Source organism: Geotrypetes seraphini, chromosome 7 (genome assembly GCF_902459505.1).
Source record: "Geotrypetes seraphini chromosome 7, aGeoSer1.1, whole genome shotgun sequence".
NCBI lineage: Eukaryota > Metazoa > Chordata > Amphibia > Gymnophiona > Dermophiidae > Geotrypetes > Geotrypetes seraphini.
The window spans coordinates 49969438-49995095 of record NC_047090.1 but is presented as its reverse complement, the minus strand read 5'-3'; the positions used below and the strand labels follow the sequence as shown (position 1 = coordinate 49995095).

The following is a 25658-nucleotide window of genomic DNA, read 5'->3' as shown; positions in this document are numbered from 1 at the left end:
TCTCTCTTTAGCTCCTGATCCCCTCTCACTGACCCTTGCGCGACTGCATGTAATTCCGGTTAGGTTTCCATGGCAACCCTGCTCGCGGGTCTGTGAGTGTAGGGCCGTTTTGTCGGGTCTGGCGGCGCCGGGTTGGGAAGAGTCCTGGCTCCTTTTTTGGTTTGGGCCCGGGCAGAGGGGCTCAACAGCGCACAACCACCTTTCCTTCCCTCCCTCCATCAGGTGCAGTGCAGCTCCACCAATGTTAAAAGCAGCCGCGTCGAAATCGGAGCCCTGCCACTGCCGTAGCTCTTTCCCCTCTGCCTTGGTCCCGCCCCTTCTCTGACATATGGGACCGCGGCAGAGGGAACGTGTTATGGTGGCGGCAGGGCTCCAATTTCAAAGCAGCTGCTTTTAACATAGGCGGAGCTGAACTGTACCTGATGGAGGAAGGGAAGGAACGGTGGGGCAAATTTGGTCAACGGCAGGAATTGTTTGGCGGACCTAACACTGTGAAACCGTGAGGAAGGCCGCCGCAGCCTCGCAGCTAGGTAGGGGGACAACAATGGCGCTTATGCTCAAGCCCCCACCGCAGCTCCTCTCTCGATCCTGGTGCGGTTCGAGAGAGGATTCGTGGTGGCGGCTTGAGCATAAGCGCAATTGTTGTCCAAGTTGCCGAGTTTGGTGACGTAAACCCGCGCATGCGCACTAAAAAAACGCGACGGATCAGGGAACACGTTTTTTTTAGTGCGCATGCGCGTCCTACCATTTTATTATATTAGATATAGATTATGAACTTTCATGAACTTAAATATATGAAGAGAAGAAATTATTCTTTTTGATTTTTTGAATGCTTTTTGAATAATTGAAGCAGTATAAGACATATTTTTCCATCAAGCCTCAAAGAGTGATCAGATACATATGAGGTCGCAATGACTGGAAGGTGAACTCTTTCCGTAAAGGTGTAAAGGTGGCTTTCCAGCCTTCCTTTTGGAGTTTCATATCTCTGAGCACATTATATATGAACTGATCACTCTCTGAAGACAGTTTTTTCATTGAAGTCAGTCTTTTTGATATACTCTCTCTGGCTGGCAGGCCTGCCTCTTCAGAATGTCGGGCCTTATCCTTCCCTGTGCATCCTGGGATGCACCGGGGAGAGGCCTAAGGCCCTGATATAAATCCTTATAAATGTGTTAAATTTCAGTTTTGCCCACTTGATATTGTAACTGCAAACAATCTCTTAAGTGTATTATTCAGGTGTCTCATTTATGGAATTTACTACTGTTGACAATCCCAAAATAAAATGAGTTTTTAAGATATATTCATGAAATGTAGAATCAATATTAGTATTCATTTTTAATGTTTAATACCCAGTCTAAATAAGCGGTTGAAGTCGGTTTACAAAATTAGTAATATATGTAAGCTTGAAAACTTTTGGTGGCCATCAGAGCTTTTATATTTACACTGTGGTCCTTTACATAAGAAACAGTTGGAGACCACCGAGTTAGGCTGAGTGGGTTAAGCAAACTGCTGAGGAAGGTCAGTGTGAGACCTAGGATTACAAACTACAGAGATCTCTGGATGAGGGTGGAAACAGAGTCTTAATTACTTCTACACTTCTCCCTCCGTATTCGCTGTGATAGGGAATTAACAGACCCGCGAATACAGAAAAACCATGAATAACTTTTTCGTATGTTATTTGCTGTTTTCTGTTAAAAACCATCGTGAATATGATGAAACCGCAAATAACATGGTGGGAGACCTGGCATTTTCCTGAAGGAGAGGCAAAACACGGTGGAGATAGTGCTGGGAATCAGCGATTTTCTCTGTAAATGCTTGGAATCAGCGATTTCTCTATGCAAACTGACGTAATTTGGGAGGAGGAGCCAGCAAGCTAAAAACTGAGAATAATCGAAACCCCGATTGCTGAAACCGCAAATACGGAGGGAGAAGTGTATTTCTTATGAATACATGTTGAATACATGAATGCATGTTGAAAGAGTAGAATATGGTATGTAGACCAATGAAACTTCCATTTTAATGCATTTTGAACTGTCTTTTGAACAGCAGAATATGAAAAACGGAGGTGGTGTTGAAGACCCTTGGGTAGAGACGATGCCTTTATAAGATAGTGGTGTTAAGAAAAGAAATGCTGTAAGTATATTTGGAGTTTGTTTTATATTGCCGTTTACTTTTCTGATAACAGGTAATGTTGGGAGTGGTCGCCAGAATTTGGGACATCAGGAAGGCAAGTCCTATGAGAACATGCGACAAGTGCGGCACGCATTAGCCCAGAACATAAAGAATGAGAGGACAAATGGGAATCACAAAGGCTTCACTTTCACTCTGATGCCCTTGTTTGCTATTGGCGTGGGTGTTTTTGCGGCCTACAAATTTGTAAAGGTTGGTGACATATTTTTTAAAAATCAAGTTTATTTGGGCAGCAGAATAGAACCGGCAGTTTGTGCTGCATAACACCAGAATCTAAGTCTTACAAAAATATTGCAAAACAATGTCAATATTTCAGATTTCACAATGCAACTTAATCTCATTATATACCTGCCTCCTGTGCGCTTATGGTAAAATTAAATACTTTCAAAGATATATCTCTCCATCTCGCCTTTCATCCAGGGCATGCCATATATACTCAAATATAAACTGAACCAATTAAACCAAGGTAATGTCTATTCCCTCCCCCCCAAAAAAAAGGGTTCACTCTATTATAAACCGAGGGTTTTATATTCAATTGCCACGCCTTGCACCCAGCCCTCCTTCCCTTCCTGCCCAGCTCTGCACCCAGCTTCCGATGCCTGCTACAGGCTTGCTTTAAGCCCTGGTAGTCCAGACGTGAGCCGGACAGGAGCAATCCTTCCCGCATCCTGTCACGGCAAAATGCTAACCACCTCACTTCCCTCCCACCTCCCGGATCCACCATTCAACATACCTTTTGAACCCTGGTGGTCTATCAGTGAAGCGGGGCAGGAGTGATTTTTCTTCACTCCTGCCCCATGCAGAGCCCAAATCAGCTAAGTGCTTGGGACCTGGGTTGGCTACTGTTAGAAACAGGATTCTGGGCTTCATGGATCTTCAATCTGTCCCAGTATGGCAACTCTTATAGGAGTCACAATTACACCATTCACAGTAGGACAAAAAGAAGCTGGGAAAGATAGGTGTTATAGGCTGAATAATTCTCTCATCAGAGTTCAATTTAAATTTATTAAAATAAACCAATTAGAACTAGCAGACAATGGATGACTAATTTCATTGGAGGAAAGTACATGAAGCTTTCACTGCAACATAGAGCTGAAAGTCTTATGATCATGTAAGATGATGTTGAATCCTGATCCTTGGAACTAAAGGGCTTCGTTTTGTTAAAATATTGTTGCCTTTAGGTTTCTCTCTTATCGATAAGCTCATTTGAAGTAATCAAATGTGCTAAAATATAGTTGTTCAAGAATTCAGGTGCTACTAAATGTCAGGTTTCTAGATTTATTCAGTTGATAAGTCTGCATCAGTGCAGTCTCCTTTATTTTCATCTGGGAGCCCTTTTCTCTCTAGGTCAGGGGTAGGTAATTCCGGTCCTCGAGAGCCGCAGGCAGGTCAGATTTTTACAATATCCACAATGAATGTGCATGAGCTAGATTTGCATTAGAGAATGACACAGTGGCTGCTAGCTGCGGGTAACCCACCAAAACGGTGGGGGGAGTGCTCACTGCGGCCATGGGGACAAGGCCATCCACCGCCCCGTGGAACGATGAATGGCCTTGTCCCCACAGTTAAGGGAGGGAACGCGCGCAGTCACTGATCGCACGCAGCCTCCTCCCTCCTTCCTACCTACCGGCCAAATCTATTTCCCTCCCGCCCCTTACCTTCGTGGCGCATTAGTAAAGAAACATACTCAAGCTGGCCCAGCCTGACTGCAGTCACATGCGTCTGTGGGCGGAAACTTCTCCTCTGACACAACTTCTGGTTGCATCAGGAGAAGCTTCTGCCCACAGACGCACACGACTGCAGGCAGGCTGGGCCGGCTTGAGCAAGTTACTTTACTAATGCACTGCGAAGGTAAGGGGGAGGGAGGGAGATTCTTGGGCTGCGCGAGCGGTGCTGAAGGGCAGTGAGGTAGCGAGAGGGAAGGGGGTGGTGGACAGAAGACGCTGAAGGGAAATGGGGAAGACAGAGTGGGGAGAAGACGCTGAAGGGAAATGGGGAAAACAGAGTCATGTTGAAAAATTAGGACACCCCATGAAATATTCGGATCTTTCTTAAGAAATGTTCACATATCAATGTCAAATCTTTTTTTTTTTTTTATTTATCTCTGGAAAAGTAAGTGATGTAATTGCAGGTAAACAAAAGTTTTCCTCGATTTACTCATGAAACAAAAGATATGCACAAAAATGTGTATTCTAACTGAGGAATAAATTAGGACACCCCCACATATCCTCCCACTTAAAGTGGCTCAAATCACACACAGGTGTATAACATCAGGTGCCAATGATTAGAACATTGTTACTCAGCATTTTGAAGAAGGTTTGGTCTATTCAAACCTCAGACATTTAGTTTGGTGTGCTCATGACTGCTGCAGTGAGAGTGAACACCATGGTGAGTTCAAGAGAGCTGTCTGAGGCCTTCAGAAAGAAGATTGCAGCAGCTTATAAGTCTAGTAAGGGATTTTTAAAGATCTCGACATAATTTGATAGTAGCCATTCCATTGTCCGGAAAATAGTGTACAAGTGGAGGACTTTCCAAACAACTGCTAACATGTCCAGGTCTGGTCATCCAAGCAAATTGACCCCCAGAGCAGACCGCTAGATGCTAAAAGAAGTCTCCAAAAAATCCTAAAATGTCATCAAGGGATCTACAGCAGGCTCTTGCTACTGTTGATGTGAAAGTGCATGCCTCTACAATCAGAAAGAGACTTAACTTGCATGGGAGGTGTTCAAGGAGCAAACCTTTGCTCTTTAAGAGAAACATCAAGGCCAAACTTAAGTTTGCCAGAGAGAATGTAGACAAACACCAGGACTTCTGGAATAGTGTTCTATGGACAGATGAGTCTAAAATTGAATTATTTGGACACCAGAAAAGAGGATATGTTTGGCGTATACCAAATACAGCATTCCAGGAAAAGAACCTCATACCAACTGTGAAGCATGGAGGTGGAAGTGTCATGGTTTGGGGACGCTTTGCTGCAGCAGGACCTGGCCAACTCACCATCATAGAATCCACCATGAATTCTACCGTGTATCAAAGGGTACTTGAGGAACATGTGAGACCATTTGTAAGAAAATTAAAGCTGAAGCAGAACTGGACCCTGCAACACGACAGTGACCCAAAACATACCAGTAAATCCACCAAGGACTGGCTGAAAACCAAGAAATGGAGAGTCCTGGAGTGGCCGAGTCAAAGCCCTGATCTTAATCCCATTGAGGTGCTGTGGGGTGATTTGAAATGGGCTGTCCATACAAGAAACCCCTCAAAGAATTCTGCATTGAGGAGTGGGCCAAACTTTCCTCAGACCGATGTCAGAGGCTGGTAAATGGCTACAAGAAGCGTCTCACTGCAGTTATTTCAGCCAAAGGGTGTCATAAGAACATAACATAAGAACATAAGAACTGCCATCTCCGGATCAGACCTTTGGTCCATCAAGTCCGGCGATCCGCGCACGCGGAGGCCCTGCCAGGTGTACCCTGGCGTAATTTATAGTCCATCATATCTTTATATGCCTCTCTTAAGGAGATATGCATCTAGTTTGCTCTTGAAGCCTAGGACGGTCGATTCCGCAATAATCTCCTCTGGGAGGGCATTCCAGGTGTCAACCACTCTCTGAGTGAAGCAGAACTTCCTGACATTAGTCCTGAACCTGTCCCCCCTTAGCTTCATTACATGTCCTCTAGTCCGTGTCAAATTGGACAATGTAAATAATCTTCTCTGCTCTATTTTGTCGATTCCTTTCAGTATTTTGAAGGTCTCGATCATATCCCCACGCAGTCTCCTTTTCTCTAGGGAGAACAATCCTAGTGTTATAAGTCTATCCTCGTATTCCAGTTTCTCCATACCCTTCACCAGTTTTGTTGCTCGTCTCTGCACCCTCTCCAGCAGTTTTATATCCTTCTTTAGGTAGGGAGACCAATGTTGGACGCAGTATTCTAAGTGTGGTCTGACCATTGCCCTATAAAGCGGCATTATAACTTTCTCCGATCTACTCGAGATTCCTTTCTTTATCATGCCCAACATTCTATTTGCCTTCTTTGCCGCTGCCGCGCATTGTGCCGACGGCTTCAGGGTCCTATCTATCAGTACACCCAGGTCCTTTTCTTGTTCACTCTTCCCCAGAGTTGCACCTGACATTGTATACTCGTATTCCTTATTCTTATTGCCTAAATGCATTACCTTGCATTTCTCCACATTGAACTTCATCTGCCATTTCTCCGCCCATGTTTCTAACCGACACAAGTCGCTCTGGAGTTCCTCTCTATCCTCCTGCGATCTGATTGCCCGGCATAGTTTTGTATCATCTGCAAACTTGATGATCTCACTGGTTGTTCCTTCCTCCAGGTCATTGATATAAATATTAAAAAGGATCGGCCCAAGTACCGAGCCCTGGGGTACACCACTAGTCACTTTCTCCCAGTCGGAGAACTTCCCATTTATGCCCACTCTCTGCTTTCGGTTTTCCAGCCATTTGCCTATCCACCTTTGTATATCCCCCTCTATGCCATGGCATGTCCTCAGGTTGTCCTAATTTATTCCTCAGTTAGAATGGATATCTTTTGTTCCATGAGTAAATCAATGAAAATTTTGTTGTGTACCTGCAATTACATCACTTTCTTTTCCAGAGATAAATAAAAAAAGATTTGACATCGATATGTGAACATTTCTTGAGAAAGAACTGAATATTTCATGGGGTATCTTAATTTTTTCACATGACTGTATATGACATACACAAAGTATTATTAAACTTTTAAGTAAACAATGTAAAAAAACACACACACACACACCTTTTTTTATGCAAAAAGTAATGGCCACTCATTATAATTACAAAATGCAATCCTCTTGTGCAAATTAAAACCGATCAAATTTTCTACTATCATTACTACTACTACTACATCTATTGTTAATTGCCATCGACTTGTGTTCAAGTCCTAGCGTCTTGATGAATTGCAGATTTAAAAATAAATCAGTTTTGTGCTATTCTGGAAAGGTCCTCCAGTGTCATACCCATGGTTATTTTCAACATGTCCAGCCATCTGATTGCTGGTCGCCCTCTTTGCCTGGTTCCTTAGATCTTCTCAAATAGGATATCCTTCTCCAATGATCTTTCTCTTCTGGCAGTGTGACCAAATAAGACAGTTATAACTTCATCATTTGAGCTTTGAGTGATATAGCCGGTTTGATCTCTTCAAGAATCAGTTTTGTTAGTTCTTCTGGCGGTCCACGGCACGCCTGAAATCCTACTTTAGCACCAAAGCTCAAATGAGTCAATCTTCTTTCTGTCTTGTTTTCATAGTGTCCAGATTTCGCATCTATAACTGACCACTGAGAAAATGAGTGCTTAGACAAGTCTGATCTTTAATTGGAGTGTTATCTCCTTGCCTTTGAATATTTTTGTTGAGAGCTTTCATTGAAGACGATAGACGCTGTAAAGGATGTGAATCTCCTGGACTCTTTTTGTAAACAAAGACACAACTAGCAGGAAGGAAACACTCTGCAGAATAGCACTTGATCACTCTTCAATGAAGGTACTCGACAAAGTTTCATAGGCAAGGAGGTACCACTCCAAACGAAGATCAGACTGCTACATGTACTGTCTCGTTATCTGCAAGAAAAATCAACAGTACCGGGCTGTATAGTGAATATAAATGTTAAATTTTTATCTGACATTCACAGACCCCCTGAAACCTATCCATGGACCCCCAGGTTAGGAACCCCTGCTCTAGTGTAAGATGCAGAGCTAAATTAACACATGTACAGGTTTGCATTTTGTGAACAGTAGTGCTAGTGGGTAGGGATTCTCAAGTGCCACTGAAATTTGTATCTCGAATATCATTTTTGAGTCGTTTTATGTTTCCATGGTTTTATAGTGATGATGATGATTTTGTCTTTTAGATAAAATCTAAAGAGGAAGAAAGCACTTCCAGGAAGGCAAAAAATGAAGAAGATATGAAGACCAAAGAAACAGGTATTCTGCTACATTGTTTCTTGAAAAAGTGGGTTACTTTTTGGTTCCCTTAGTTTTAGCGATGGGCTCTTGTTGTTGGTTTTGTATTGTGTTCGGGTTTTGTTCCCCTACACCCACCCCAGTATTTTGTTAAACTCATTTAGATTGATTCGATATGTTCCAATGACATATGTAGCCAAATTTTGTTGTTTGTTTGTTTTTTAGTGGGGGAGGAAAGCAAACCATAAATATCTGTGAAACATGAGAATAGATTTCCCTGTGGACTGAGGCAAGAGATGGCGATGACATTGCTAGGCTTGTACAATGTGTCAAATATCTTCTATTTTGTTTACTAGAACATCAGCTTTTGGAGTTGGAACAGCGTCTAGCACAGACAGAAACGATGTTAAACAGCTTACTCTCTCAGCTAGACCCTCTCTCGAACTGGTAAGGAATAGCACTATCTTTCTTATTTCTAATAATTAGAAAGTACACTCTCCTTCCATATTTGCGGGTTTAGGGGCAAAGCTAGCCCACGAATATGGAAAAATCACAAATAACTTTTAGGACCAACTCTGGCCCACCCCCGCCTCCCTCCCACCTCCAAGACCTCTCCACACCTTACCTGGTGGTCTAGCAGTGAAGCATGGCAGGAGCGATCTTCTTACGCTCCTGCCCCGTGCAGAGCCGTCAACAAAAATGGCTGCCGTGTAGTCTCGTGAGACCACGGGAACTCACGGCAGCTATTTTTGCTGACGGCTCTGCATGGTTCAAGAGAGTAGGAAGATTGCTCCTGCTCCACTTCACCACTAGACCACCAGGTAAGGTGTGGAGAGTTCTGGGAGGCGGGGGCGGGTCAGGATTTAGAAACTCGTGAATAACTGAAGTTGCAAGTCTTAAACCTGCAAATTTGGAAGGAGAAATGTAATTGCCTTTTAAATACAGGACACCAAGACAGATGTAGTTTTTGCAACATAATGTTTACGCTTCCTAAACTATGAGAATTATGAGCTGATATAGGGATTCTATTGGTTAATGAAACATTACATTACATTAGTGACTTCTATTCCGCTTATACTTTGCAGTTCTAGGTGGATCACAGAGAAAGTTAACTGGACACCCTGAAAACGTACAGAACTAAGGGGAGAACTTATTAACATGGACTACAGAAAAACCGCAAATAACTTTTTCTTTTTTTTTTTTTAATTTATTTATAAGTTTTAAAAAATATAAAGCAAGCATCAACACTTGTTTAAGCAAAACGAAAGGAAACAAAATATAAGGTAATATAGTATTAATGAAATAAACATTCATAACTTTTTCTTAGACCCCAACTTAAAATGCAGTGTGGTGGCCCAAAGCAAATAAGGACTTATAAATCTGACAAGCAATCATTATAACGAAATAGGCATTAACAGGTATTCTCCTCTACAGACTTATTGACCAAATCTAATACTTGTTGATCTTCTTTAAGTCCAGAAACGACCGTAAAAGGTCTGGAACAAAGAAAGTGTACTTCACTCCGAGGTATTTAATGAGGTATTTACATGGATATGCCAGTTGGAAATTTGCCCCCAAATCCTTTACTTCTTGTCTCATATTTAGGAAAAGTTTCCTCCTCTCTTGGGTTTCTTTGTTGACATCCGGATAAATCCAAACCCGTTGACCCATGAAAGGATTCTATGCATTCCTGAAGTACAATTTCATTGTCGCATTTAAGTCTTGTTGAAACACAAACGAGACAAGCAGAGTTGCCCTCTCCTCAATATGCACCAACGGTGATTCCAAAATATCTGAAATATTGCCTAAGTCCATTTGAGCTTGATTATGAGGCTCCGTTACATTTTCTTCAACACCTTTTTTTTTTTTTTAGAAGAAGTTGGTAAGTAGTAAATCTTATTTAGTGGCGGAAACATTTCAGGTGTGAAGTTTAAATTCTGTGTAAGAAAATTTCTAAACATTTCAACCGGTGATATATCCAATGTTTTGGGGAAATTCAATAGTCTTAGATTTAGTCTCCTATTATAATTTTCCAGTTGTTCTATCTTTTTATGTATCATTAATTTGTCTTTTATTAAAGTTTCATTAACAGCTTTTAAAGATGTAATATCCTCATTAACTTGGAGAAACTTCTGATCCATGTCTTTTTTAATATCATCTACTGTTTTAACTAGAGAGTTTTATCCCAGGACAAGCAGGCAGCATATTCTCACATGTGGGTGACGTCATCCACGGAGCCCCGACGCGGACAGCTTTTCAAGCAAACTTGATTGAAGATTTCAAGTTTGCTAGTGCTGCACCACGCATGTGTGTGTCTTCCTGATCCACTAGAGGGCGCATACCCTCCACATGGTCCTCAGTTCTTAGTTTTCCGCTGAGCCAGAAAGACCTTGTCTCTCTTCTCTGCGTTCTTCTAAGTGCCTTTCTGGCACCGCGGCTTCTTTATTTTGTTAGGGAGTCGCTGTGCGTTTGTTAATTGATCGTGTATTTTCTTTGTTTCAAAAAAAATAAAAAATAAAAAAGGACTTTTTATTGTGTTTTTCCACCGGCAGGCCCTTCTTGGGCCTCAGCCATGCGGCTAGGCCTCATTTGGCTGCAGCTGTATTTTCTTCTTCCCTGGCCTCTCTATGGGCTCACCTCATGTGAGCAGAATGGCCGGGACCCTCTTTCCTTCGTTGGAATCGGACTGTGTAGCTTCGATCCCCGGTAAGTTTTTTTTCTTTCTTTCTTCTAGGTGCGTTACCTTGGTAACGCCACCGGCTGAGTCTCAGGCATTCCAGGCATCGAGTGCGATCGTGCCCGCCTCTACGAGACCTTCGATGCGTGCCTCCTTTCATGGGAATACTCTTCACGAGGTTGCCCTTATGGAGCGTACTGCTGCACCTTTCTTACCAGTTTCATTGGTACGGTGCCGACTTCTGAACCTCAACGGACTTCGGTGTGCCTCGACGTCGACTGGGGCTTCGTGCCTCGACGTCGACTGAGGCTGCGTACGTCGACGGAGGCTTTGTGCCTCGACGTCGACTGAGGCTTTGTGCCTCGACGTCGACTGAGGCTTTGTGCCTCGACCTCGACGGAGGCTTTGTGCCTCGACGTCGACGGAGGCTTTGTACGTCGACGGAGGCTTTGTGCCTCGACGTCGACTGAGGCTTTGTGCCTCGACGTCGACGGAGGCTTTGTGCCTCGACGTCGACGGAGGCTTTGTGCCTCGACGTCGACGGAGGCTTTGTGCCTCGACGTCGATGGAGGCTTTGTGCCTCGACGTCGGCTGAGGCTTTGTGCCTCGACGTCGTCTGAGGTTTTGTGCCTCGACGTCGACTGAGGCTTTGTGCCTCGACGTCGTCTGAGGCTTTGTGCCTCGACGTCGTCTGAGGCTTTGTGCCTCGACGTCGTCTGAGGCTTTGTGCCTCGACGTCGTCTGAGGTTTTGTGCCTCGACGTCGACTGAGTCTTTCTGCCTCGACGTCGACTGAGTCTTTCTGCCTCGACGTCGACTGAGGCTTTGTGCCTCGACGTCGACTGAGGCTTTGTGCCTCGACGTCGACTGAGGCTTTGTGCCTCGACGTCGACTGAGGTTTTGTGCCTCGACGTCGACTGAGGCTTTGTGCCTCGACGTCGACTGAGGCTTTGTGCCTCGACGTCGACTGAGGCTTTGTGCCTCGACGTCGACTGAGGCTTTGTGCCTCGACGTCGACTGGGCTGTGTGCCTCGACGTCGACTGAGGCTGTGTGCCTCGACGTCGACTGAGGCTGTGTGCCTCGACGTCGACTGAGGCTTGGTGCCTCGAAGTCGACTGAGGCTTGATGCCTCGACGTCGACTGAGGCTGTGTGCCTCGACGTCGACTGAGGCTGTGTGCCTCGACGTCGACTGAGGCTGTGTGCCTCGACGTCGTCTGAGGCTTTGTGCCTCGAAGTCGTCTGAGGCTTTGTGCCTCGACGTCATCTGAGGCTTTGTGCCTCGACGTCGTCTGAGGCTTTGTGCCTCGACGTCGTCTGAGGCTTTGTGCCTCGACGTCGTCGGAGGCTTGTGCGCCGGCGTCTGAGGCTTGTGCGCCTCGACGTCGCCTGATACTTGTGCCTCGACATCGTCTGGGGCTTTGTGCCTTGACGTCGACTGAGGCTTTGTGCCTCGCCGTCGTCTGCGGTTTTCTGCCTCGACGTCAACTGGGGCTTGGTGTCTCGGCATCGATGGATGCTTTGTACCTTCGACGTCGGCTGAGCCGGGTGCTCCGCGTCGCCTGATGCTTGTGCTTCGACGTCGACTGAGGCTGGGGGCCTCATCGTCGGCTGGAGCTCTGTGCCTCGGCGTCGACCGAGGCTTCGTGCCTCGCCGTTGACTGGTGCTTTGTGACTTGGCGTCGCTTGGGGCTTTGTGCCCTTTGATGGACTGTGGCCTTGTGCCTCGGAGTTGACTGGGGCTTGGTGCCGCAGCGTCGTTATGGGCTTTATGCCTCGGCATCGGCTGAGGCTTTGGGCCTCGGCGTCGACTGCGGGTTTGCGCCCCGGTTTCGACGGGGGCTTCGTGCCTCGACTTCGTCTGTGGCTCTGTGCCTCGGCGTCTCCGGCTCCTATTTGGTTGTGGTGCGGAGTTTGGTTTCCTGGAGGAGACTCTCTCCCTGCTCCGGCTCTATTGCTCCCGCCATGCGTCATCTCGCTTGGCGCAGAGTGTGGCTGTGGATCCGACCCTCCAGGATCGTCTCACCACCTTTCCTTGCGTGAGTACTGCATTGCTTGAGGCCTCTCTTGCGGAAGCCACTAACCACCTTTCAGACCGCGACCGGTCCTTCGCCTATCGGGACGCCTTCAGCTGAACCCCTTCTGCCTTGGTGGTTTGGACTCCTTCTCCGGAGGGGCCCTCCGGATACCTTTCTTGTGTTATCTCGGCCTCCTTCGCAGCAGTCGCAATAGCTGCAGCAGCTCCGGGTTGTGGTCCAGCCGCCGGCTTCGGCGACTCCTGGCCGTCTTTTTGACTATTCTCGCATAGCCTCCGGGCTGCTCTCTTCTGGCGATTCCTCCCCTCCCTTTGGGAGGGGTGTCACCGTGTCTACACACTGGGAGTATAGCCTCGCCTCTGTCGGTTGGGCGTTCCCATCCTCCTGGCTACGTCTGGTCCTGGCCCTTCGGGACCTGCACTAGTTTCTAATCTGGGAGCGTTTCAGTCTCGGTCTGCCCCAGTCTCGGGAGTCCGTCAGGGCGGACCTGGACCCAGTTTGTCTGCGCTCCTTCTTGTCTCGACCTCAGGGAGAGGGCCTTGTCTGTTTATACCGGACGATGGCCCCTCTGTCCTCGGTCCGCCTCCGGTCTTTTCGGCCACTGCCTCGGCAGGCCGCCTGTCTGCGCCTGAGTCCGCTGGTGACTCAGCTGTTTTCGACCTCGGCCGAGCTGATGCTGCGTGTTCCCCACTGCACCCGAGCATCTCAGTGATGGCAGGATAGGGATCCCGCTTCCCAGCGCTTATGTGGTGCGCTGGTTTCGTTGGTGGGCCACCTCTTCGTATCCCTGCATCATAAGGTTCTGCCGATGGACTCCTCGGCATCGGCTTAGGGGCGCAACACTACGGCCTTCGGACTCGGATTCTTTGGTCGGGTGCGGACCGTCGCAGCCGCATCAATCTGCTGAAGCTCCGGGCCATTTACAATGCCGTGAAGGATTTTCGTTATTGGTTGCTGGATTGCGGAGTCCTGGTGAGTCCCGTCATCCCGGGGGCGATGTATTCTGTGACCAAGCCAGGGGGTACAAGGTTCCCTGTTACTTTGCAGGGGAGCCCTTCGTCTTTGGCAGGGGACGTTACACCGCTACTTCTTTCTTTGGGCGGTGTATTTCCGGGGCGTGCAGCATTGTCTGGTGGCCACGTTGCGTCACCCTTTTTAGCCGCATGACTGGTCGCTCCATTCTCAGACTCTGCGGCATGTGGTTGCTTGGTGGGAAATCCCACAGGTAGTTCTGTTCGCTTTGCCCCTCACTCACTGGTTGCCTCGATTTTGCTCGAGGATGTTCTCCCAGGTTCGCATCGAGGTGGCTGCTTTCCTTCTCAATTGGATGGGCAGGTTCCTCTATGTGTTCCCTTCCTTTACTCTGATTCGCAGGTCTTTGATACTCCTCCTGTCGGTCTGCGCCACCATGATCTTGATGGCTCCTCTGTGGCCCTGGCAGCTGGGGTTCTCCCTGCTCCTCCAGCATGTCAGGGAGCCTCTGTTCCTACCTCTGCTCCCTTCTCTGCTGTCTCAGAGTTGAGGTTTCTATTGCATTCCAATCTGCAGTCTCTACACTTATCAGCTTAGTTCCTCGCAACGTGCCTCCCTCCTTCTGTTTCAAGTCGGTGGGGGTGTTTTCGAGGCCTCTCGAAAGATCTCCACTCGGCAATGCTATTCCCAGAAATGGTCCTGATTTGCTGCGTGGTGTGCTGAGCACCGCATGGATCTGCTCTCTGCCTCCTTGCCTTCAGTGCTGGTTTATCTGTTTCACTTGTCTCGGTCTGGTCTCGAATCGACATCTATTTGAGCCCACCTCTGTGCTTTTGCTGCCTGTCATCGGCCGCTTGATGGGACGCTGCTCTCCGTCCATCCGACGGTTTCCCGCTTTATGAAGGATCTCTTCAATGTACATCCTCCGCTCAAAGCCCCTCCGGTGGTTTGGGATCTTTGTATGGTCCTGACTCAATTGGTGATACCTCTATTGATTCCATTGCTAGAGCTCTTTGAATTACTTCACCTGGCAGGTGGTATTCCTGGTTGCTCTCACGTCTGCTCGCGAGTCAGTGAGCTGCAAGCTCTGGTTGCGGACCCGTCTTTTCCTGTATTTTTTCATACACGGTGGTCCTGAGTACTCAACCCCAGTTCTTGCCCAAGGTGGTTTCGGACTTTCCTCTCACTCATTTCATTGTTCTTCTGGTCTCTTTCCTGCAGCCCCACTCGCCTCCGGGCTGTAAGAGGGCGTTGGCTTTTTATCTTCAACGCACTCAGTCTCCTCAGACGGTTCCTCAATTGTTTTTGTCCCTCGACCCTAATCGGTTGGGACGCCCAGTTTCCAAGCGCAACTTGTCCCTGGTTGGCTGCTTGTATTTCCTTTTGCTACGCTCAGGCTGGTCTCGCGCTGCATGGTCGAGTCGCGGGACATATGTCCGAGCGATGGCGGCTTCTGTAGCTTTCCTCGGGTCGACGCCTATCGAGGAGATTTGCAAAGCTGCCCCTTGGTCTTCGGTTCATACTTTCACCTCCCACTACTGCCTGGATACTCTGTCCAGGAGCGATGGCCGGTTGGGCCAGTCGGTTTTGAGTACTCTGTTTTCTTGAATTGCCAACTTCCCTCCGTCCCTTTTTTGGTTAGCTTGGAGGTCACCCACATGTGAGAATATGCTGCCTGCTTGTCCTGGGATAAAGCACAGTTACTTACCGTAACAGGTGTTATCCAGGGACAGCAGGCAGATATTCTCACAACCCGCCCGCCTCCCCGAGGTTGGCTTCTTTGCTAGCTATCTGAACTGAGGACCATGTGGAGGGTATGCGCCCTCTAGTGGATCAGGAAGGCACACACATGCGTGGTGCAGCACTAGCAAACTTGAAATCTTCAATCAAGTTTGCTTGAAAAGCTGTCCGCGTCGGGGCTCCGTGGATGACGTCACCCACATGTGAGAATATCTGCCTGCTGTCCCTGGATAACACCTGTTACGGTAAGTAACTGTGCTAACTGTGCCTACCAAGTTAGTAGTTTCTTCTGTAGACTTCCGAATTGTCCCATCCATTTTCTGGAGCAGTTTCCAGACATCCACAAGGGAGACCTCCGAGGGAGTTGAAGCAAAAACTTCAACTCCTAGTTGTTTGTTTTCCACTGCGGTATCGAGTCCGGCTGCACTTCCCTCATGAAGGAAAACTCCTGCAACCTCCAGGGTATCAGGGGTTCCTTCAAGCCCAGACGTCTCCGTCGCAGGACACGGAGGAGTAGAGAGGTCGGGAGGGGAGAGAGAAACTTCCGGCTCCGGCGTGCCAACCAAGTCCCGAGAAGGCGACGCCACGGCCCTCCACACTCCGATTTCAGAAGGAGATCTAGCTGGGAAGTCGAGGAGCGTCTGGCGCATCGGCGTAGATGTGCCCGAAGGTAAGGGACCCGTTCGGACCGTGCCTTTGCGCTTAATATGAGGCATATTTACGAAGGAGTTCAGAGATCTCAAAGCTCGACCTCAACCAGCATAGCACATCGCCGCCATCTTGGGTCCACCGCAAATAACTTTTTCATTTGTTATTCCCTGTTTTCTATTAAAAACCATCATGAATATGGTGAAACCGTGAATAACATGGTGGGAGACCTGGCCTGTTCCTGAAGGAGAGGCAAAACACGGTGAAGAAAGTGCTGGGAATCGGCGATTTTCTCTGTAAATGCTTGGAATCGGTGATTTCTCTATGCAAGCTGATGCCATTTGGGGGGAGGAGCCAGAAAGCTAAAAACCACAAATGACTTTTTCATATGTTATTCGCTGTTTTCTATTAAAAAACCATTGTGAATATGTTGAAACCACTAATAACATGGTGGGAGACCTGGCCTGTTCCTGAAGGAGAGGCAAAACACGGTGAATAAACTGCTGGGAATCAGCGATTTCTCTATGCAAGCTGATGTAATTTTGGGAGAGGAGCCAGCAACCCAAAAACTGAATAATCGAAACTGTGAATGCTGAAACCGCAAATACGGAGAGAGAAGTGTACAGTGCAAAAGATGTGCACACTTGTACAGCGCACTTGAACTGTGGGTGAATTGAGTGTGATGCTTTTATTACGTTCAGCCGTGCTCAGCGTGAGATGTGCTTATGTTGTGCGCGCTTGAACTTGATCTCGGGAGGGGAACCCCCTTGTGTGCACTTTACCATATTCGGTCAACAGTCACAAAGTGTGTAAGATTGTCAAAAGGTATAGGCTTATATTACAACTGCATCCCAATTTAAGGGGTTTACCCAAGTTTGTGTTCAGCCACACTTAGCAATGCGATCAGCGATGCAACTTGCGTATATTGTGCGTACTTGACATGACACGCGTATACGTGCTCGTGCTGCAAGACCGCTCATTTAGCGAGTTAAAATTTAATAAAATGTTTTGCTCGTCTTGCAAAACACTCGCATACCACGTTACTCGCTATCCAAGGTTTGACTGTAATGAGATCTTGTGCAGTTCTTAAAATGCTTCATATTTTTCAGTTTCCTTTTGAATCAAATGGTTCTCCTACTATAAAGTTCTTATAAGAACATAAGAATTGCCACTGCTGGGTCAGACCAGTGGTCCATCATGCCCAGCAGTACGCTCGCGCGGCGGCCCTCTGGTCAAAGACCAGTGCCCTAACTGAGACTAGCCCTACCAGCATACGTCCTTGTTCAGCAGGAACTTGTCTAACTTTGTCTTGAATCCCTGGAGGGTGTTTACCCCTATGACAGACTCCGGAAAAGCGTTCCAGTTTTCTACCACTCTGGATGAAGAAGAAGTTTGTACGAAATCTAACCCTTTCAACTTTAGAGAGTGCCCTCTTGTTCTCCCTACCTTGGAGAGGATGAACAACCTGTCCTTATCTACTAAGTCTGTCCCCTTCAGTACCTTGAATGTTTCAATCATGTCCCCTCTCAGTCTCCTCTTTTTGAGGGAGAAAAGGCCCAGTTTCTCTAATCTTTCACTGTACGGCAACTCCTCCAGCCCCTTAACCATCTTAGTCGCTCTTCTCTGGACCCTTTCGAGTAGTACTGTGTCCTTCTTCATGTACGGCGACCAGTGCTGGATGCAGTACTCCAGGTGAGGGCGCACCATGGCCCAGTACAGCGGTGTGATAACCACCTCCGATCTGTTCGTGATCCCCTTCTTTATCATTCCTAGCATTCTGTTCATCCTTTCCGCCGCCACCACACATTGCGCGGACTTCTTCTTCGACTTGTCGATCAGAACTCCCAAGTCCCTTTCCTGGGAGGTCTCTCCAAGTACCGCCCCGGACATCCTGTATTCGTGCATGAGATTTTTGTTACCGACATGCATCACTTTACTCTTGTCCATGTTGAACCTCATCTGCCATGTTGATGCCCATTCCTCAAGCCTGATTATATCACGTTGCAGATCTTCGTAATCCCCCTGCGTCTTCACTACTCTGAATAACTTCGTATTGTCCGCAAATTTTATCACCTCACTCATCGTACCTATGTCCAGATCATTTATAAAGATGTTGAAGTGCACGGGTCCAAGCACCGAGCCCTGCGGCACCCCACTGGTGACGCTCTTCCAGTCCGAGTATTGTCCATTTACCCCCACTCTCTGTTTCCTATGCTCCAATCAGTTTTTAATCCACGTGAATATTTCACCCTCGATTCCATGGCTTGCAATTTTCCGAAGTAGTCATTCATGCAGAACCTTGCCAAACGCCCTCTGAAAGTCTCTAGCTGCCTGTTTACTCCCTCGAAGAAGTGCAGCAGGTTTGTTAAACAAGATCTGCCTTTGCTGAAACCGTGCTGGCTGGTCCTCATCAGACCGGGTCCGTCAAGGTGATCATTGATGCGGTGCTTTATCAGCGCCTCTACCATCTTTCCCGGTACCGAGGTCAGACTCACCGGTCTGTAGTTTCCCAGGTCTCCCCTCGAACCTTTTTTTAAAGATCAGCAAAATATTCGCCACCTTCCAATCCTCCGGAATCTTTCCCATTTTGGTCGACAGATTGACTATTAGTTGAAGCAGTTCAGCTACAGTCCCTTTCAGTTCCTTGATGACCCTCAGATGGATGCCATCCAGTCCCAGGGATTTATCGCTCTTAAGCCTGTCAATCTGCCTGCATACCTCTTCTAGACTGACCGTTAACCTTGTCAGTTTCCCATTTTCACTTCCAGCATATAGCCTAATGGGTTTCAGTATGCTGTATATATCCTCTTCGGTAAATACAGATGCAAAAAAACATGTTCAGTCTGTCAGCAATTGCTTTGTCCTCTTTTAGCTCCCTTTATTCCTAGGTCATCCAATGGTTCCACCAGTTCCTTCGCGGGTCGTTTCCTTTTAATATATCGAAAGAACGCCTTAAAGTTTTTTGCCTCCTTGGCTATTATTTCCTCGTAGTCTCTTTTGGCCCCTTTTACTGCCTTATAATAATAATAATAACAATTTATATACCGCAGGGCCGTGAAGTTCTATGCGGTGTACAATGATTAAAAATGTTACAGGTTGAGTAGTATTAACAGAGTTGAAGTTTAACAATCAGTTGTGGGGAGAGATTGTGCAGTGCAGCTGCCTACATACCTTAGGAACAGATATGTTTTTAGGTGTTTCCTAAATTCCCCATAAGTATTCGTAAGCATGAGTAATTGTTTCAGATCTTTACCCCATAATGCTGCCTGATATGAGAGGAGATGTTGATGATGTCTTTTAAATTTACATCCTCTAACTGGTGGGGAAATGAAATTCATGTTTGAGCTTCTTATATGTTGATTGGTTGAAAAAGAGAAAAGGTCAGATATGTATCTGGGGGCTAGGCCGAAAAGTACCTTAAAGCAGAAACAACCAAACTTAAACTTCACACGAGCCTCCATCGGCAACCAGTGCAGGAGTCGGTAGGAAGGAGTTATGTGATCGAACTTCTTCGGCCCAAAAATAAGCCTGACCGCCGCGTTTTGCACCAGTTGTAATCGCTGCAAGTTCTTCTGGGTAACTGCCAGATAGGCACCTGCGTTGATGTTGTTTGTGCTTATTCCAGTTTTCATTCGTTTAGTTGCTGATCTGCTGTAGCTTTTTTTCATTTGTTGCAGTGTTAACGTCCTGGCTAATGATCAGAGAGATGAAATAATGACGCAGCTACAGTCAATTAGACAACTGATGAAAGAGAACGACATCAATAAATCAGAACTAAATCATGAAGGTAAAATTCTTTAAAACTAAGCTTATTACATGATAAAATGTGCATTTCTTTTATGTTAATAGAAATTTTAAATTAAAAATTATTGCTATAGAGTCTGGAAACAAAGCTCTTAAGGTTACTCATAGCAAGCAACAGTTCTTAGGTTTTGGATACTCATAGCAGAAAGGTCTGGTAATATACTTCTGTGAAAAGAGAAACCTAAGATAATGAAAATGACTATTGGGTCAGTTTAAACAGTGGCAATTTTCTTAGTGCTGTTATGCCAATAAGTGGCAGAAATAACAGCATTATACATACATTGTGCGCTGCTACCTAACATAAGAATTGCCGTACTGGGACAAACCGAAGGTCCATCAAGCCCAGTATCCTCTTTCCAACAGTGGCCAACCCAGGTCTTAAGTACCTGGCAGAAACCCAAAAAGTAGCAGCATTCCAGAGCTGAGATTGTGATGTCATAATGCCTCATTCCACCAGTGCCTAAGAGCCAACCTCATCAGTGATGTCACAATGACTTGGCTGTCCTATACTTGGCTCACATAAGAACATAGGAATTGTCATACTGGGACAGACTGTAGGTCCCTCAATCCAACAGGGGCCATCCCAGGTCCCAAGTACCTAGCTAGATCCCAAGTAGTAAAACAGATTTCATGCTGCTTATCCTAGGAATAAGCAGTAGCAGTTGGAGAATAAGACCATGGTTGGGCAGACTGCTACAGTCTGTGCCCTGAAAATGCTAAGGACCGAGCAAGTATGTATATAAGTTTATCTTGTAGGGCAGATTAGATGGATTGTACAGGTCTTTAATTAATAGCATTGCCCCCTCTCCCCCCCCCCAATACATTATTGTTGTTTCTAAAAACAGTTTTTAAAAAATCTGAACTGAAGCATACTAATGCTGCCCGATTCAGGGAAAAATTTTTTTATTCGATTCAGCCTATTGAATTTGATTCAATTATCCTGTCCATTTGGGCATTTTTTGCAAAAGTCGTAGCAGTGTTTATTTTGTAGTGTTTCTACCCATCCCACCCCCTTTGTGCTCTCTAACCCCACACTGGTGCTATAGTATAAACAAAAATACTTTTCCTCTCTTTGTTAGGTCCTAACTCATGCTCAGTCTAACACCAGCTTTGGTAGGATACACATTTCAAATCTGACATATTGTAATCACAAACAAAAAACACAATTTATTTTTTCTACCTTCCACTACCATATTCAACATTTGTTTCTTTCCCACTATCTACCCCCCTCTCTCTCTCTCTCTCATGCCCTGAGTCAAACTTCTCTATTTTCCTCCATGCAGCATCTCTTCTTTCCTCCCCTCCATTATGATGTGCAACATGTCTTTCTCTTTCTCCATGCACCATCTCTCCCTGCCATTCACCATATGTCTAACATTTCTTCCTCTCTCTTCTCCATGCATGTCTCTCTCCCCTCCACCATATACAGGATTTCTACCTCACTCCTTTCTACCTCATTTCACCTCTCCCTTCCTGTCTTCCACCCCAATTCTTCTTCTCCCCCCCCCCCCCCCATATACAGCAGCTTTCCATTAAGCCCTCCCATCCCCCTGTGCAGCAGCACTTCACTGATCCTCCCACCATGAGACCTGACATACCTCCAAGGTCTCCTAAAGCAGCAGCAGCAGTGTTCTGAACGGGCTGCTTTGCGGCCTTCCCCGCTAGGGCTTTCATCTGCTGCGTCACTGACATCAGTGACACATCAGAGGGCAGGCCACAAAGCAGCCCATTCAGAGCACTGCCGCCGCCGCTGCTGCTTTAGGATGCCTCGGAGGTATGTCTGGTCTCACCAGGGTGATGTGATGTGGGGGGGGGTTGGTCGCTGCATCGGTGAGTCCGATTTTCTCGGACAACGAATCGATTCACCAAAGTGAATCAGGCAGCACTAAAGCATACAGCTCTGGGAGTCCCCCATTTCTGTGGCTGATGCATCCTGCTTTTGGGTGGAGAAAGCCAAGTTGGTTATCTATATACAGGATAAATCAACTACACATATTCGTGCTGAGGGGATGGAGCAGAATTCCCATGTCTGCCTGCACAGGAGCTCCCCCCCCCCCCCCCCCAGAACACTAAACAAACTTCTTGACTGTATCCAGGGAGAGGTCATTTGCATTGTGAAAAGTTGGTTTCTGTGTCTGCCTGGTAAGATTTCTAACTCCTTGAATTCTTGAGACAGCTGGTCTCTCTCTGCTAGAGTATGATTGATTTTTATCCTGCGGTATGCAGAAAATTCTCATTACAGTTAAGCGACTTCACTTTTCTTTTTTCCAAAATTCTAGTTAGGGGTTATACATGAAAAGTATCTCCCATTAAAACGCTATCTTCAAGGAAACAGTACTTAATTTGAAAAGTGAACTGTGTGGCTTAGTAGTATTAAAATGGAGAGTCTTTCAAATACAATATCTACAAATGTTTGTTATGCTTATTCAGTGCTTAGTTAATATACTGCCGTTTCTGTACATTACAGTCATATCTGTCTGCCAATCAGCTGAGATATATATATATTTTTTTTTACTTATATGATACGTGGAACAATCAGAAGTATAAATTAGTAGTTCATAGATATTATGTTCCTATACCTTTCTCATTTTGCTTTCTTGAAATAAGGTGAAAGTGGCAGCAGTAAAGATAAATTGAAAGATCTGATTCATTCGCTGGAAGAACACTGTCAGGAGCCAGCATTGAATGATAAGCATCAAACTTGCAGTGATTATGAAGAAGTTTCGCCAGAAACTGACGAGGACCGTTATAGAACATCAGACGATGAAGATGATGACAAAGAACTCCTTTTGAGGCATGAGGCCGATTCAGAACATGGACAAGATAGAGTAGCTAATCAAGAAGATGCGTCAAATCTAAAACTTCCTAGGTTACGGAGACGTAATAGAAAAGACTGATTGTACCTTGTGTAGATCTGAAAGCTTTAAGAGATGCTTCTGCTGTATCCATCTGTCACGTATCTGACCTACCTTTGCATCAAATTACTGCTTGATTCAGCCTCTTCTTTCTCATAGATACAGAAAAAGCTGCTTCGGTGGAGTTCCACGGATGGTTCTGCGAGTGTTTAAAGTTTTGGATACCCACACCTTTTCCTTTAGTTTAGTGCCCGATGATTTTTTAATTACCTGCCTTAGCACACTGTCAATATTCATTGAAAGGCCTAGTGGGAAGCAGTAAATGTTTTGAAAATCTAGGTAACAGTTAAATGTTGTTGAATTTTCTTAAAACATTTTTGCTTGTTGTTTTAACATCCTGTTTCCTCTTTCTCATCCCCTCCCCACCAAAGCTAGTGTTCTGTTGATTTCACCTCCAATGCAGGACCACAGTGGTGAACTCTGTTCCTTGCTTGGTTTTCTAGTCATGCTACTAGTGTACCCATCACACTGACATTTCTGGAAAATTTATGGAAGAAATGGAAAATAGGAAAATGTTCATAACTTTTGCAACTCTAATAAAGTTGTTGAAATATCAGTTCAGATCAGTAAAAATGTCAGCTAATGGCAATTTATTTATTAAATATGCTGATTGTAGAAATCATTTATTTTTCACTGTTTTAATTTGAAATGTATAATACATAATTGAGAGAACTTTTTGAACAGACATAATATGAATCTATTGAGGGACCAGAAGAAAAAGTAAAGAAATATATATATTATCCCAGGACAAGCAGGCAGCATATTCTCGACATGTGGGTGACGTCATCTACGGAGCCCCGACGTGGACAGCTTTTCAAGCAAACTTGATTGAAGATTCAAGTTTGCTGTACTGCACCACGCATGTGTTTGCCTTCCTGCTCCACTAGAGGGCGCATCCCCTCCTCGTGGTCTTCAGTTCTAAGTTTTCCGCGGAGCCAGAAAGTCCTGTTCTTTTTCACTCCGTTTCAAAGTGCCTTCTAGCACCGCGGCTTTGTTGTTTTTTCACCGGAGTCACTGTGCGTTACATTCTTTTCCTGCTTTGTTGTTTTCGTGTAGTTTTGCGGTTGTTCGGCATCCGGGGGCACCCGGTTTGCTGTGGCCTCGATCGGCCTCGGCCTTATCTTTGCTTATGTCCCGGCCTCTGTCCGGCTTTAAGAAGTGCACCCGGTGTGATCGGCTGCTGTCGATCACCGATCCTCATCGGTGGTGCATTTTGTGCCTGGGGGCTGACCATCCAACTGACTCGTGTCCCCGGTGTGCTACTTTTCAATCTCGTGCTCTACGCCGTCGTCGCGCCCGTATGGCGGACCTTTTTGTTGTGGAGCAAGCCTCAGTCTCGGCCCCGGCCTTGACCTCGATGACCTCGGCCCCGCCTCGGATGTCCTTGACCTCGAAGACCTCGGCCTTGGCCTCTAAGTCCTCGGCTCTGGGCAAGTCCCCTCTTCCTTCTTCAGGTTCGACGCCAGTGAAGAAGTCATCCTCGGGGGCTCCGGCTGTTCAAGGGGGGGGTGCTCCGCCCCTGGCCCCGTCTAAGCCCTCCAAGTCTTCTGGGCGTGCGCCCACCACACGGGAATACTCGATGTCAAGGTGGAGTGCACTGCGGCGCCCGATATGCCTTCGATGCGGTCGGATGTTCCAGGACATGCTTCGAGCCATGATATCCTCGGAGCTCTCCTCGGCGTTGGCCCACCTGCAACCAGCCTCGACCTCGCGTGTGCCGGACCAGCCTGAGCATCGTGTCGAGACCCCTCGAGGCAAGATGCGCTGCTCCCGGCATCTCTCTTCCTCTGATTCCTCATCCCGGGCTTCGAGACATTCCTCACCCTTGGGACTCCCGGGGTCGAAGCCTGCGTCGACCTCGCCCCGGCGGCTGGCTAAGTGTGCCCGGGATTCCCCCCCAAGGCGGGGTCGTTCCCCTGCGGCCCGCACAGCCAGGCCTCTCCGGGTTTCGGAGTTATCTCTCTCCAATCCCCGGTTGCTTTTGTCACCTCGGTCCGGGGCTCTGGCCCGAGGAGCTCTGCCTTTCAAAGGATCTCCGGTGGAGTCTGGGGGACCCGTCCCCGAGCCGTCTGAGGTCTTCAATGCCTCGCACCCCAGGGTCTTCCCCGCGGGGCTCCTCAAGGCACCGCCGGTCCTCGACCCCGGCTCGCTCCCTCAGTGCTGTGTCCTGGGGTTCGGGGCACGGGGGAGCTGAGAGGGAACTCGCTATTCTCGGGAGGCTTCTCCCTCCTTTTCTGCTGTCCGGCGGTCCCATTCGGCCACCCCACCTGAGGACAGGGGTGACGCTCGTCCGTCCTCCTTCACGAGGTTTGTGCAGGACATGGGGCGAGCTCTCCATCTGGACCTCCAGGCGGACTCAAAGTATACCAAGGAGTTTTTGGAGGAGCTGGACATGCCATCTCCGCCCCGGGAGTCTCTTCAGCTCCCCTTGAACCCGGGGCTCCGTCAGGCCTTTATTTGCAACTTGGAGACCCCTTATGCGGTCACCGCTGTTCCGTCCAAAATGTAATCTAAATATAGGACGGTTCCCTGCCCGGGGTTTGAACGAGCGCATTTGTCGCACCAGTCTCTGCTGGTTGAATCCTCGCTCAAGAAGTCTCACCCTTCCCGCGTTTCGGCGGCGGTCCCACCGGGCCGGGAGGGCAGGATCATAGACAAATTTGGGAGGAGACTTTACCAAAATTCTATGATGGCAAACCGAGTACTGAACTATACATTTACTTTTACCTCGTAT

The 25658-nt window shown here is 46.9% G+C and overlaps 1 protein-coding gene across 1 annotated transcript in view; it reads left to right on the top strand.

Annotated features, from left to right (window-relative positions):
- Window positions 1–23544, top strand: part of LOC117363631 — a 40976-nt gene extending 17432 nt beyond the window's left edge. The window contains exons 2-6 of the mRNA XM_033951720.1: window positions 2186–2382; window positions 8083–8155; window positions 8491–8581; window positions 19883–19992; window positions 22617–23544. Of these exons, the coding sequence (XP_033807611.1) occupies window positions 2186–2382; window positions 8083–8155; window positions 8491–8581; window positions 19883–19992; window positions 22617–22906 (761 nt within the window). The 3' untranslated portion in view covers window positions 22907–23544. The remainder of the gene's footprint in view (window positions 1–2185; window positions 2383–8082; window positions 8156–8490; window positions 8582–19882; window positions 19993–22616) is intronic.
- Window positions 23545–25658: the final 2114 nt, after the last annotated feature.